Source organism: Argopecten irradians, chromosome 7 (assembly GCF_041381155.1).
Source record: "Argopecten irradians isolate NY chromosome 7, Ai_NY, whole genome shotgun sequence".
Lineage (NCBI taxonomy): Eukaryota > Metazoa > Mollusca > Bivalvia > Pectinida > Pectinidae > Argopecten > Argopecten irradians.
In genome coordinates this window covers 4535412-4550200 of record NC_091140.1, presented here as the reverse complement: position 1 = coordinate 4550200, position 14789 = coordinate 4535412, and the positions used below count along the sequence as shown (strand labels likewise).

At 35.9% G+C, this 14789-nt stretch overlaps 1 protein-coding gene across 2 annotated transcripts in view; it reads right to left on the bottom strand.

The window, feature by feature from the left end:
* Positions 1–14789, bottom strand: part of LOC138327331 (gem-associated protein 5-like) — a 252249-nt gene that overhangs the window by 212632 nt on the left and 24828 nt on the right. Inside the window, exons 9-15 of one of the 2 annotated variants that reach the window (XM_069273348.1) lie at positions 7725–7801; positions 7062–7189; positions 5263–5336; positions 4835–5034; positions 3387–3535; positions 2869–3037; positions 1900–2106 (exon numbers count right to left, since the gene is read on the bottom strand). In XM_069273348.1, coding sequence (XP_069129449.1) covers positions 1900–2106; positions 2869–3037; positions 3387–3535; positions 4835–5034; positions 5263–5336; positions 7062–7189; positions 7725–7801 — 1004 coding nt within the window. The remainder of the gene's footprint in view (positions 1–1899; positions 2107–2868; positions 3038–3386; positions 3536–4834; positions 5035–5262; positions 5337–7061; positions 7190–7724; positions 7802–14789) is intronic. The other variant, XM_069273349.1, reaches the window with a different exon arrangement.

Here is a 14789-nt window from a genome sequence, read left to right as displayed (position 1 = left end):
TAGAGCCACCAAATAGTTTACATATAGAGTTAGGGCCACCAAATAGTTTAAATATAGAGTTAGGGCCACCAAATAGTTTAAATATAGAGTTGGGGCCACCAAATAGTTTAAATATAGAGTTAGGGCCACCAAATAATTTAAATATAGAGTTAGGGCCACCAAATAGTTTAAATATAGAGTTAGGGCCACCAAATAGTTTAAATATAGAGTTAGGGCCACCAAATAGTTTAAATATAGAGTTAGGGCCACCAAATAGTTTAAATATAGAGTTGGGGCCACCAAATAGTTTAAATATAGAGTTAGACCAAATTTATTTTATGTTTAAAGTTTTTCAAGAACAATAAGCTTTAAGTTGAATAACTAATTTTCCTGATATAACTGAAATAAATTTTATATCTAAATCATAACATTTCTGAAATAATGACTTCAACACCAATGAAACCGTTTAGAATCTGAGTATCATGTTTCATAATTCTTTATTAATTACTACATTATCAATTTCATCAATGTCTCTTCAAAGACAAAAAAAAAATAATAATATGTAAACATATCCGTATCTTTATATCCACTTAACATTGAAGAATATTTTCGGAAAAATATATAAAAACATTAGAAATGTTACCATTTCCGGATATGTTTTTGTTTCCTTTTTAGAAAACTAACATGGGTTGCTTTGACGACTTTTGACAAATACCATGGCCAGATTCTTTTGCCAAATAAAAGGTACATTATTTCATTACATATATCACTCGGATTTCTTTTAAATTCACAAGAACGCTAGCCGTTAACATCAAGAAAACTTCATGTAATGTATCGGACTTAAGCAAGTCTTCGTAAGCCAACAGTAACTGGTTGGCGAGATATATTATCATGCAGAACATTTTATCGTGGGTTGTGCTTTGCCAACTTGTGACTTATAATAAAACATGGCTATATACTTTCATAAGGTAAAAGGTAAGTTATTTGGTTACTTATAACACTCAAATTTCTTTTGAATTCATAAAAGCGTTAACATCAAGAAAACTTCATGCAATACATCGGACTTTAGCAAGTCTTCATAAGGCCATCGTACATTACACAGCAATATAAGTTTATTTGTCACTTTAAGGCTCGTACATATATAGATCTATATGATCGTTATATTTTGTAAGTTTATGTTGATAATTTTGTACTTTTTCCCTTTCAATATAACGCATGCAGTTGTTGATAAACAAAAGACACAACTTCAAGTGATAGATCAAGGGAGGAAACACGTACCCAAAACTATTAACTTTTAATGCCCAATAATATCAAGAGATATAGTTCGTCAATGCAACCAACACAAAAAACTTTATAAGCATTAGAAAAACTTTCTTTTACAGTTACCTTCCTAACATTTGATTACTAATCGATCAGTAGCATGAATTACGTAAAATTTAAATAAACATACACAATCCAAAATCCACCGAAAGTCTGCCGTGGAGGAAGACAGCGAAGAAGGCTTTGTTCGTGATTTTCGGGAGACTACTGATCTCGGAGTAATACAGATATCATAGAGTCCCAACTGAACACTTAAAACACTCCAACCATGGTGTATATGTATGTACCAATTCAATGTCTGTGGTTTTGAATATTGGGGTTTTATTTTTTCATACCATCAAGTATTACGTGAAATGAACAAAACAACTTGTAAGTTTCATCAGGGAGTTGTTTCATTGATTTGATGTGCACAGGCTCGCCGAGCGTACGTAAGAATGCTGTTTCACAGCATCAAAAAGAGCATTCACCCTCTTAGAGGTAAGACAAGAGATATCAACCCTAGGGATCAGATTCTTAAGCTGTCAAACACTTCAGAATCTTACCCATAGGTTGAAATTTATCCTTCAGATTAGACACCTAGTAAAACAAAAGAGATCTTACCTGCTGTCTTAGTCTCTAACGCCTCTTTCTTCTCCCCCAGAATCTGACGTCGTTTCTCCTCCATCATCTTTTCTAGACTTTCCTTGTCCTCAGTCGATAATGTCACATCAGCTGATGATGCTTGAGTGTTGTCAGTTTCCATAGCAACAGCTGAAGAACTCTTCTTTGACTTTTTCTTGTTATACTTCGGTTTTCTTTGTCTCCCAGCTAACAAAATATAACATAGCTTCAAAGATATTGTAAGTGGTAGAAAGAATAACGTTTCAGAGAATAGCAAAGCCTTGACAGATCTATGCAGAATCAATCAGTCCTTATCAATATCTAGTATTCGCTTGCACTGCCATGTAAAGAAATATGACAATATTAAATGTTTTGCTTATATCATTGAGGAGACTATAAATATATCACTGAATCCTACATACTTTGTTTTTAAATGAATTGTTCACATTATTTAAGGAATTGATTTTTATTTTGTTGAGGTTATGAGGGCATAATGATAATGAAGCATGTGTAAATTATCTAACCCCGGCGAAGCTGGGTTACATACAATATACATGGGCTCCATTATCATTATACCCTCATAACCTCAACAAAATAAAAATCTATTCCTTATATTTAGTTTTTCACGCAAATGAATAATTTGATTGAACAGCTGATTGCAATCGAGTCATTCATACGTTCCCACCAAAAGTTGGGTCATGACCCCATATTTCCTGCCGCATTGCTATGCCATTGGCTATAACCGTAACAACAGAATCGTCGACGATGTTATGCTATCATTATATACTGATAATGATAATACTAAAAAGCATGGTTATTGAGTCCATGCCAGTGCAAACTGTAAATATTACAAGAATTATGTTAATGTCATCAAAATGTTAGAAGTCTAGAATGCTTATAAATTACTTGAAAGTCATACTCTAAGTATTGTTATTTATTTGAAACAATATACTTAAGAAGATCACTGACCATTTTCTGGGTTAGGGACATGGAGTGATGGCCGCCACTGGTGAAGAGAGAAATCATCTGCTCCAGTCAGTACCAGGTCGTCATGGAGACCATTCCAGAGTACACAGAGTAGTCTCCCATTGTGTCCTTGGTAACAGGCCAGCATCTCATTCTTATCCACATTCCAAACCTTTTCACAAACATCAAATGAGGATTAAGGATACAATATTAATTTTATATCAATTTAATTCCTATCAATAGACAACTAAAAAAAAATTTGTCTTTCCTTTTTTTCAAGCAACATTAAATTATAAACACACAGATCAAAGGGCCTATCAAATAGTCAGATCATCTACGCAGACCTTTGCGGCTGTAGGTTTGATCCTGTCATAAATAAATGCTCTGAAAAGTTTAATTTGGCTTAAAAGTTTCATACTCATAAGAGTACTTGCCATAAGACTTTATTTATAGAAGAGAGCTATGAACGTGATTGTACAAAACCCTTGAGAAAAATTTAACTTTCTCCGATTTGTACTCACAAGAGCCTGTCCATCATATGATACCGTAGCTAAGTGCTGATCTGTATGGGGACTCCAGGCCAGACCCGTGACCCGGTCAACGTGGCCCAGCAGACACTGTTTACACTCCGACACAACAACTGGATCAGATTCTCCCGTCGACACCTCTACTGTAAATCAAAATTCTCATTCAGACAAGTTTCATTTAGAATATTTAAAATTATTGTTTTGTTTTATGTGTCAATCAGTAACACAACATTTGTACACAGCCAATATTTTCTAACCTGAATTTCAGGTCAAGATCTTGACCTGAAATTCACCTGAAATTGACCAGAAATTCTGGTTAATTTCAGGTGAAATTCAGGTCAAGAAATCTTGACCTGAAATTCTGGTCAATTTCTGGTCAATGTCAGGTTAAGATTTCTTGACCTGAATTTCAGGTCAAATTTCAAGAGAAATTCTGGTCAATTTCAGGTGAAGATTTCTTGACCTGAAATTCAGGTCAAATTTCATGAGAAATTCTGGTGAATTTCAGGTGAATTTCAGGTCAAGAAAATTTCACCTGAAATTCAGGTTAAGAAATCTTGACATGAAATTTAGGTCAAGAAATCTTAACCTGAATTTCAGGTCAAGATTTCTTGACCTGAAATTCAGGTCAATTTCTGGTCAAGATTTTTTCTGGTCAAATTGACCAGAAAGGAGCAGAAAAGTCAATTTCAGGTTAAAAATCTAACCTGAAATTGACCAGAATTTCATACGAATTTGACCAGAATTTCACATGAAAATGACCTCAGAAAATTGAGGTCAATTTCAGGTTAAAAGTCTAACCTGAAATTGACCAGAATTTCACATGAAATTGACCAGAATATAATTTGAGGTCAATTTCAGGTAAAAAACTAACCTGAAATTGACCAGAATTTCACATGAATTTGACCAGAAATTGACCAGAATTTGACCTCAGCGAATTTTAATGTGAAATTCAGGTCAATTTCGGTTGAAATTCAGGTTAATTTTTTAAACTGAAATTCACTCTTTTGCTCCTTTCAGGTCAATTTCAGGTCAGAATTTTAACCAGAAATTCTGGTCAATTTCAGGTCAATTTCAGGTTAGGAAATATTGGCTGTGTACAAGATGACAACTTGTCAAAAGTCTTGTCAGAAGTTGTAATGTCAAAATGTATTTTATTGTTATTTATTCACTCAAAAATAATTTTTATCACATTGATATAATTTAATCTTGATTTTAACAATTACAACAATTTATTCTCAAATCGACAAAGGAATTCTTTAAGATTCTTAGCCATCTCCTGTTTATTGATTACGATTAAACCATAAGACTGTTTTAGACCTTAGACCGAAATTTACTTAGATAGTTATCAATAGTAAGCAAATAGAATCATAACTATCTCTTAAACTACCCAAAAGTCTTGATTTATTCGAGAATATTACTGTTTTTTTTGTGCCACTGACCTTTATCTAAAACAGAAGACAAATCTACCACATACACCCCTGCTTCATTTGACCCCGTGGCTATCCAGTACTTATAGGGGGAGCCACTCGGTGTCGCCATGGTGACATGAGGATGCCATTGAATACAGTTGATCAATTTTTTGTGAATATGGACTGTGACAACCAGACGGAAATTTGGGGGCTGATATATTTCCAAAGAGCTGAGAAAAAAAATATTAAGTCAGAATTTCTTCTGGGTAAACACAATGGATATAACCAAACTATTATAAAAACATTATAATGCTGGCCAGTTAGTAATGCTACATAACTGTTACAGCTTTATGTTCTGACTGTTTGAAGATCAATAAACAATAATTTCAATTTCATTTAATTTCAGGATTTTAAATTCATCAATAAACAATGAGTTATTATTAGTACAACATCCTTACCCATCATCATTACCAATGGCAACAAAAGCAAAGTCGGGACTCCAGCTGATCTCACTGCGCACAGGCAGCTTGGTCTGGAATTGTAAGGAATATGATATAAAATAATAACGGTAAACTGATTAAGCACCGAAGGTCATCATAAAGCTGCCAAAGTTTATATCAGATCACGACCTGATATACAGGTTTCAATCCACGGAGGATGATCCTTAGATTACATACTGTAAACCAATTTACTTTCGATCCATGTTCGAAAATAAAATGGCTTACAGTATTTTGCTTTCTGTATAACTTACTATTTGATGCCAACAGATGTTTGTTACAATGTCCTCTCTGACCTTTATGTGACCTTAAAAAGTCTTTACTACACTTTTCCATTTTACTATTTATCTCCTTTGTCTTTTCAATTTCTCTGAACCACAGGGACCTGGCACGAAATTTTTTAACCAATAGTATACATATATATATATTATAGTATCAAGGGTATGAACTCGGCGGTCGAGAAAAAAGGACCTATTTTTTTAAAACCGTGATCATTTTAATAAATAGGTTATATACAACATTGACGGATATCTTACCTTAAAGAGAAATAATTTATCTTTCCATTGAGTGTTTGATGAACAAAATTGGCCAAGTATTGACGAAGTTATGGCTTGATGAATAGGGAAATTTACGAAAAATATGCTAGGTAGACATTTCCCTGTCTGGTCGAAATGTCGTCTCGGCTCTAATGGGTACCTCAAAAACCAAGCCAAAATCACAAAATCTACGCTTGAGTACCCAGAACTGTGTTCATCCACAATCTCCTTTGGAGGTGTCATGACCCGTACTTTGTAGAAACTCCATTTAAACATCGTGTAGCTCACTTACTTTAACCGTCACCGCCATGTTCATTTTTCTCTCGGAACGCTTCTCGACTTTACATATCGTGACTACATTATGCAAATTACGTTATGTTGTGCTTGTGTGTAAACTCAAGAAGCGTTCCGAAGAACAAATGAACATGGCGGTGAATGTTAAAGTATGTGAGCTACACGATGTTTAAATGGAGTTTCTACAAAGTACGGGTCATGACACCTCCAAAGGAGATTGTGGATGAACACAGTTCTGGGTACTGTTTACCACCACAAGCGTAGATTTTGTGATTTTGGCTTAGTTTTTGAGGTTCCCATTAGAGCCGAGACGACATTTCAACCGGACAAGGAAATGTCTACCTAGCATATTTTTCGTAAATTTCCCAATTCATCAAGCCATAACTTCGTCAATACTTGGCCAATTTTGTTCATCAAGCATTCAATGGAAAGATAAATTATTTCTCTTTAAGGTAAGATATCCGTCAATGTTGTATATAACCTATTTAATAAAATAATCACGGTTTTAAAAAAATAGGTCCATTTTTCTTGACCGCCGAGTTCATACCCTTGATACTATAATATATATATGTATACTATTGGTTAAAAAATTTCGTGCCAGGTCCCTGTGCTCTGAACTATAATAGATCCGACTCTAGGATCAAGAAACAATTTCAGGCACAAGTTTTTTCATAGCCAGTTAAAATTGAATTCAGTGTTATCTGTGTTTGACCAAGTTTATACCCTGTGACTGTCTATATATGTTAAGTCAAAATTTTAATTTTAGATCCAAGACTTTTCCATGATCTTAGGGCACGAACCTACATACCAGTAGCTAAAATTCTACTTCAACTTGACCATTCTATTTTCCACTAGTTTCCAATAGAATTTCTGTTGTACAGGTTTTGACTTACTGGAGACTTATAACTGACCAATGGGGTTTAAACTGACCTTTTTGTCATTTGTTTGCTGGATAAGTGAGTTGATTTCATTGGCTTCTTCTTGAAGGTTATACACATCATGTTCAAGGATAATACCGTCTCCAATACTATATAAACTGTAGCCTCCAGATTCATACTCTGAAAATCAAATTCAAACATTGTATATATATATATATTAACTATTCACATATTTGAGGATAATACCGTCCCCAATAAAATTTGAAGTGAATTTGCAGCCTCCAAAGCCATACTGAAAATAAACCCCCTACACATAATTTAGATATACTGAAATACCTTTGGCATTGTTCATAATGTAAAAAGGCTACAACTTCACATAAGCATATTGGAACTGTTCGTGAATCAAGAAAGATGAAGGCCAAAAAGGCCTATATTGTTTACCTGGATAATTCAATATCTATTTGCAGGATTTATCTCTAACTATCAGGTCTGGCAGGTCAATCCAGTCATGTATCCTAAAATGTCTAAAAAAATAAGGGGGTCAACCCGGGAAAATCAGTGAGTTGGCAATACTGGATAAGTGAGAGACAACTACTAACACTCTCAGTATATAAGATTTATCATTTGAGAAATGTTACCTGTATTTAAAATACTAACAAAAGATCCCTTATAATCAAATGAAAGCACTTGTAGACACTGGCCAACAAATCCTCACCTTGATTGGAAGAGTTTGGTCCCCAGGCTACCACATACACTGTCCTTTTATGGTAGGTAGAGGAGATGTTAGGAGGCCTGTAACAGTAAAATCACTATCTTATGGTAGGTAGAGGAGATGTTAGGAGGTCTGTAACAGTAAAATCACTATCTTATGGTAGGTAGAGGAGATGTTAGGAGGCCTGTAACAGTAAAATCACTATCTTATGGTAGGTAGAGGAGATGTTAGGAGGTCTGTAACAGTAAAATAACTATCTTATGGTAGGTAGAGGAGATGTTAGGAGGTCTGTAACAGTAAAATAACTATCTTATGGTAGGTAGAGGAGATGTTAGGAGGCCTGTAACAGTAAAATCACTATCTTATGGTAGGTAGAGGAGATGTTAGGAGGTCTGTAACAGTAAAATCACTATCTTATGGTAGGTAGAGGAGATGTTAGGAGGCCTGTAACAGTAAAATCACTATCTTATGGTAGGTAGAGGAGATGTTAGGAGGTCTGTAACAGTAAAATCACTATCTTATGGTAGGTAGAGGAGATGTTAGGAGGTCTGTAACAGTAAAATAACTATCTTATGGTAGATAGAGGAGATGTTAGGAGGTCTGTAACAGTAAAATCACTATCTTATGGTAGGTAGAGGAGATGTTAGGAGGTCTGTAACAGTAAAATAACTATCTTATGGTAGGTAGAGGAGATGTTAGGAGGTCTGTAACAGTAAAATCACTATCTTATGGTAGGTAGAGGAGATGTTAGGAGGTCTGTAACAGTAAAATAACTATCTTATGGTAGGTAGAGGAGATGTTAGGAGGTCTGTAACAGTAAAATAACTATCTTATGGTAGGTAGAGGAGATGTTAGGAGGCCTGTAACAGTAAAATAACTATCTTATGGTAGGTAGAGGAGATGTTAGGAGGTCTGTAACAGTAAAATCACTATCTTATGGTAGGTAGAGGAGATGTTAGGAGGCCTGTAACAGTAAAATAACTATCTTATGGTAGGTAGAGGAGATGTTAGGAGGTCTGTAACAGTAAAATAACTATCTTATGGTAGGTAGAGGAGATGTTAGGAGGTCTGTAAAGTAAAATACAGTAAAACTATCTATGGTAGGTAGAGGAGATGTTAGGAGGCCTGTAACAGTAAAATCACTATCTTATGGTAGGTAGAGGAGATGTTAGGAGGCCTGTAACAGTAAAATCACTATCTTATGGTAGGTAGAGGAGATGTTAGGAGGCCTGTAACAGTAAAATAACTATCTTATGGTAGGTAGAGGAGATGTTAGGAGGTCTGTAACAGTAAAATAACTATCTTATGGTAGGTAGAGGAGATGTTAGGAGGTCTGTAACAGTAAAATAACTAGTAAGTAGAGAGATGTTAGAGGCTGAACAGTAAAATAACTATCTTATGGTAGGTAGAGGAGATGTTAGGAGGTCTGTAACAGTAAAATAACTATCTTATGGTAGGTAGAGGAGATGTTAGGAGGCCTGTAACAGTAAAATAACTATCTTATGGTAGGTAGAGGAGATGTTAGGAGGCCTGTAACATAAAAGTACAGTAATTAGCTGTAACAGTAAAAAACTATCTTATGGTAGGTAGAGGAGATGTTAGGAGGCCTGTAACAGTAAAATAACTATCTTATGGTAGGTAGAGGAGATGTTAGGAGGTCTGTAACAGTAAAATAACTATCTTATGGTAGGTAGAGGAGATGTTAGGAGGCCTGTAACAGTAAAATAACTATCTTATGGTAGGTAGAGGAGATGTTAGGAGGTCTGTAACAGTAAAATAACTATCTTATGGTAGGTAGAGGAGATGTTAGGAGGTCTGTAACAGTAAAATAACTATCTTATGGTAGGTAGAGGAGATGTTAGGAGGTCTGTAACAGTAAAATAACTATCTTATGGTAGGTAGAGGAGATGTTAGGAGGCCTGTAACAGTAAAATAACTATCTTATGGTAGGTAGAGGAGATGTTAGGAGGTCTGTAACAGTAAAATAACTATCTTATGGTAGGTAGAGGAGATGTTAGGAGGTCTGTAACAGTAAAATAACTATCTTATGGTAGGTAGAGGAGATGTTAGGAGGCCTGTAACAGTAAAATAACTATATCTTATGGTAGGTAGAGGAGATGTTAGGAGGCCTGTAACAGTAAAATAACTATCTTATGGTAGGTAGAGGAGATGTTAGGAGGCTCTGTAACAGTAAAATCACTATCTTATGGTAGGTAGAGGAGATGTTAGGAGGTCCTGTAACAGTAAAATAACTATCTTATGGTAGGTAGAGGAGATGTTAGGAGGCCTGTAACAGTAAAATCACTATCTTATGGTAGGTAGAGGAGATGTTAGGAGGTCTGTAACAGTAAAATAACTATCTTATGGTAGGTAGAGGAGATGTTAGGAGGCTGTAACAGTAAAATAACTATCTTATGGTAGGTAGAGGAGATGTTAGGAGGTCTGTAACAGTAAAATAACTATCTTATGGTAGGTAGAGGAGATGTTAGGAGGTCTGTAACAGTAAAATAACTATCTTATGGTAGGTAGAGGAGATGTTAGGAGGCCTGTAACAGTAAAATAACTATCTTATGGTAGGTAGAGGAGATGTTAGGAGGTCTGTAACAGTAAAATAACTATCTTATGGTAGGTAGAGGAGATGTTAGGAGGCTGTAACAGTAAAATAACTATCTTATGGTAGGTAGAGGAGATGTTAGGAGGCCTGTAACAGTAAAATCACTATCTTATGGTAGGTAGAGGAGATGTTAGGAGGTCTGTAACAGTAAAATAACTATCTTATGGTAGGTAGAGGAGATGTTAGGAGGCCTGTAACAGTAAAATAACTATCTTATGGTAGGTAGAGGAGATGTTAGGAGGCCTGTAACAGTAAAATAACTATCTTATGGTAGGTAGAGGAGATGTTAGGAGGCCTGTAACAGTAAAATCACTATCTTATGGTAGGTAGAGGAGATGTTAGGAGGTCTGTAACAGTAAAATACTATCTTATGGTAGGTAGAGGAGATGTTAGGAGGTCTGTAACAGTAAAATAACTATCTTATGGTAGGTAGAGGAGATGTTAGGAGGCTGTAACAGTAAAATCTTATGGTAGGTAGAGGAGATGTTAGGAGGCCTGTAACAGTAAAATAACTATCTTATGGTAGGTAGAGGAGATGTTAGGAGGTCCTGTAACAGTAAAAATCACTATCTTATGGTAGGTAGAGGAGATGTTAGGAGGTCTGTAACAGTAAAATCACTATCTTATGGTAGGTAGAGGAGATGTTAGGAGGTCTGTAACAGTAAAATCACTATCTTATGGTAGGTAGAGGAGATGTTAGGAGGTCCTGTAACAGTAAAATAACTATCTTATGGTAGGTAGAGGAGATGTTAGGAGGTCTGTAACAGTAAAATAACTATCTTATGGTAGGTAGAGGAGATGTTAGGAGGTCTGTAACAGTAAAATAACTATCTTATGGTAGGTAGAGGAGATGTTAGGAGGTCTGTAACAGTAAAATAACTATCTTATGGTAGGTAGAGGAGATGTTAGGAGGCTGTAACAGTAAAATAACTATCTTATGGTAGGTAGAGGAGATGTTAGGAGGTCTGTAACAGTAAAATAACTATCTTATGGTAGGTAGAGGAGATGTTAGGAGGTCTGTAACAGTAAAATAACTATCTTATGGTAGGTAGAGGAGATGTTAGGAGGCCTGTAACAGTAAAATAACTATCTTATGGTAGGTAGAGGAGATGTTAGGAGGTCTGTAACAGTAAAATAACTATCTTATGGTAGGTAGAGGAGATGTTAGGAGGTCTGTAACAGTAAAATAACTATCTTATGGTAGGTAGAGGAGATGTTAGGAGGCCTGTAACAGTAAAATAACTATCTTATGGTAGGTAGAGGAGATGTTAGGAGGTCTGTAACAGTAAAATAACTATCTTATGGTAGGTAGAGGAGATGTTAGGAGGCCTCTGTAACAGTAAAATAACTATCTTATGGTAGGTAGAGGAGATGTTAGGAGGTCTGTAACAGTAAAATAACTATCTTATGGTAGGTAGAGGAGATGTTAGGAGGTCTGTAACAGTAAAATAACTATCTTATGGTAGGTAGAGGAGATGTTAGGAGGTCTGTAACAGTAAAATAACTATCTTATGGTAGGTAGAGGAGATGTTAGGAGGTCTGTAACAGTAAAATAACTATCTTATGGTAGGTAGAGGAGATGTTAGGAGGTCTGTAACAGTAAAATAACTATCTTATGGTAGGTAGAGGAGATGTTAGGAGGTCTGTAACAGTAAAATAACTATCTTATGGTAGGTAGAGGAGATGTTAGGAGGCCTGTAACAGTAAAATAACTATCTTATGGTAGGTAGAGGAGATGTTAGGAGGCCTGTAACAGTAAAATCACTATCTTATGGTAGGTAGAGGAGATGTTAGGAGGTCTGTAACAGTAAAATCACTATCTTATGGTAGGTAGAGGAGATGTTAGGAGGTCTGTAACAGTAAAATCACTATCTTATGGTAGGTAGAGGAGATGTTAGGAGGTCTGTAACAGTAAAATAACTATCTTATGGTAGGTAGAGGAGATGTTAGGAGGTCTGTAACAGTAAAATCACTATCTTATGGTAGGTAGAGGAGATGTTAGGAGGTCTGTAACAGTAAAATAACTATCTTATGGTAGGTAGAGGAGATGTTAGGAGGCCTGTAACAGTAAAATAACTATCTTATGGTAGGTAGAGGAGATGTTAGGAGGTCTGTAACAGTAAAATAACTATCTTATGGTAGGTAGAGGAGATGTTAGGAGGTCTGTAACAGTAAAATAACTATCTTATGGTAGGTAGAGGAGATGTTAGGAGGTCTGTAACAGTAAAATAACTATCTTATGGTAGGTAGAGGAGATGTTAGGAGGTCTGTAACAGTAAAATAACTATCTTATGGTAGGTAGAGGAGATGTTAGGAGGCCTGTAACAGTAAAATAACTATCTTATGGTAGGTAGAGGAGATGTTAGGAGGTCTGTAACAGTAAAATAACTATCTTATGGTAGGTAGAGGAGATGTTAGGAGGTCTGTAACAGTAAAATAACTATCTTATGGTAGGTAGAGGAGATGTTAGGAGGTCTGTAACAGTAAAATAACTATCTTATGGTAGGTAGAGGAGATGTTAGGAGGTCTGTAACAGTAAAATAACTATCTTATGGTAGGTAGAGGAGATGTTAGGAGGTCTGTAACAGTAAAATAACTATCTTATGGTAGGTAGAGGAGATGTTAGGAGGTCTGTAACAGTAAAATCACTATCTTATGGTAGGTAGAGGAGATGTTAGGAGGTCTGTAACAGTAAAATAACTATCTTATGGTAGGTAGAGGAGATGTTAGGAGGCCTGTAACAGTAAAATAACTATCTTATGGTAGGTAGAGGAGATGTTAGGAGGCCTGTAACAGTAAAATAACTATCTTATGGTAGGTAGAGGAGATGTTAGGAGGCCTGTAACAGTAAAATAACTATCTTATGGTAGGTAGAGGAGATGTTAGGAGGTCTGTAACAGTAAAATCACTATCTTATGGTAGGTAGAGGAGATGTTAGGAGGTCTGTAACAGTAAAATAACTATCTTATGGTAGGTAGAGGAGATGTTAGGAGGCCTGTAACAGTAAAATCACTATCTTATGGTAGGTAGAGGAGATGTTAGGAGGCCTGTAACAGTAAAATAACTATCTTATGGTAGGTAGAGGAGATGTTAGGAGGTCTGTAACAGTAAAATAACTATCTTATGGTAGGTAGAGGAGATGTTAGGAGGCCTGTAACAGTAAAATAACTATCTTATGGTAGGTAGAGGAGATGTTAGGAGGTCTGTAACAGTAAAATCACTATCTTATGGTAGGTAGAGGAGATGTTAGGAGGTCTGTAACAGTAAAATAACTATCTTATGGTAGGTAGAGGAGATGTTAGGAGGTCTGTAACAGTAAAATAACTATCTTATGGTAGGTAGAGGAGATGTTAGGAGGCCTGTAACAGTAAAATAACTATCTTATGGTAGGTAGAGGAGATGTTAGGAGGTCTGTAACAGTAAAATAACTATCTTATGGTAGGTAGAGGAGATGTTAGGAGGCCTGTAACAGTAAAATAACTATCTTATGGTAGGTAGAGGAGATGTTAGGAGGTCTGTAACAGTAAAATCACTATCTTATGGTAGGTAGAGGAGATGTTAGGAGGTCTGTAACAGTAAAATAACTATCTTATGGTAGGTAGAGGAGATGTTAGGAGGTCTGTAACAGTAAAATAACTATCTTATGGTAGGTAGAGAGGAGATGTTAGGAGGTCTGTAACAGTAAAATAACTATCTTATGGTAGGTAGAGGAGATGTTAGGAGGTCTGTAACAGTAAAATAACTATCTTATGGTAGGTAGAGGAGATGTTAGGAGGCCTGTAACAGTAAAATCACTATCTTATGGTAGGTAGAGGAGATGTTAGGAGGTCTGTAACAGTAAAATAACTATCTTATGGTAGGTAGAGGAGATGTTAGGAGGTCTGTAACAGTAAAAATAACTATCTTATGGTAGGTAGAGGAGATGTTAGGAGGTCTGTAACAGTAAAATCAACTATCTTATGGTAGGTAGAGGAGATGTTAGGAGGCCTGTAACAGTAAAATAACTATCTTATGGTAGGTAGAGGAGATGTTAGGAGGCCTGTAACAGTAAAATAACTATCTTATGGTAGGTAGAGGAGATGTTAGGAGGCCTGTAACAGTAAAATCACTATCTATTTATGGTAGGTAGAGGAGATGTTAGGAGGTCTGTAACAGTAAAATCACTATCTTATGGTAGGTAGAGGAGATGTTAGGAGGTCTGTAACAGTAAAATCACTATCTTATGGTAGGTAGAGGAGATGTTAGGAGGTCTGTAACAGTAAAATAACACTATCTTATGGTAGGTAGAGGAGATGTTAGGAGGTCTGTAACAGTAAAATCACTATCTTATGGTAGGTAGAGGAGATGTTAGGAGGCCTGTAACAGTAAAATAACTATCTTATGGTAGGTAGAGGAGATGTTAGGAGGTCTGTAACAGTAAAATAACTATCTTATGGTAGGTAGAGGAGATGTTA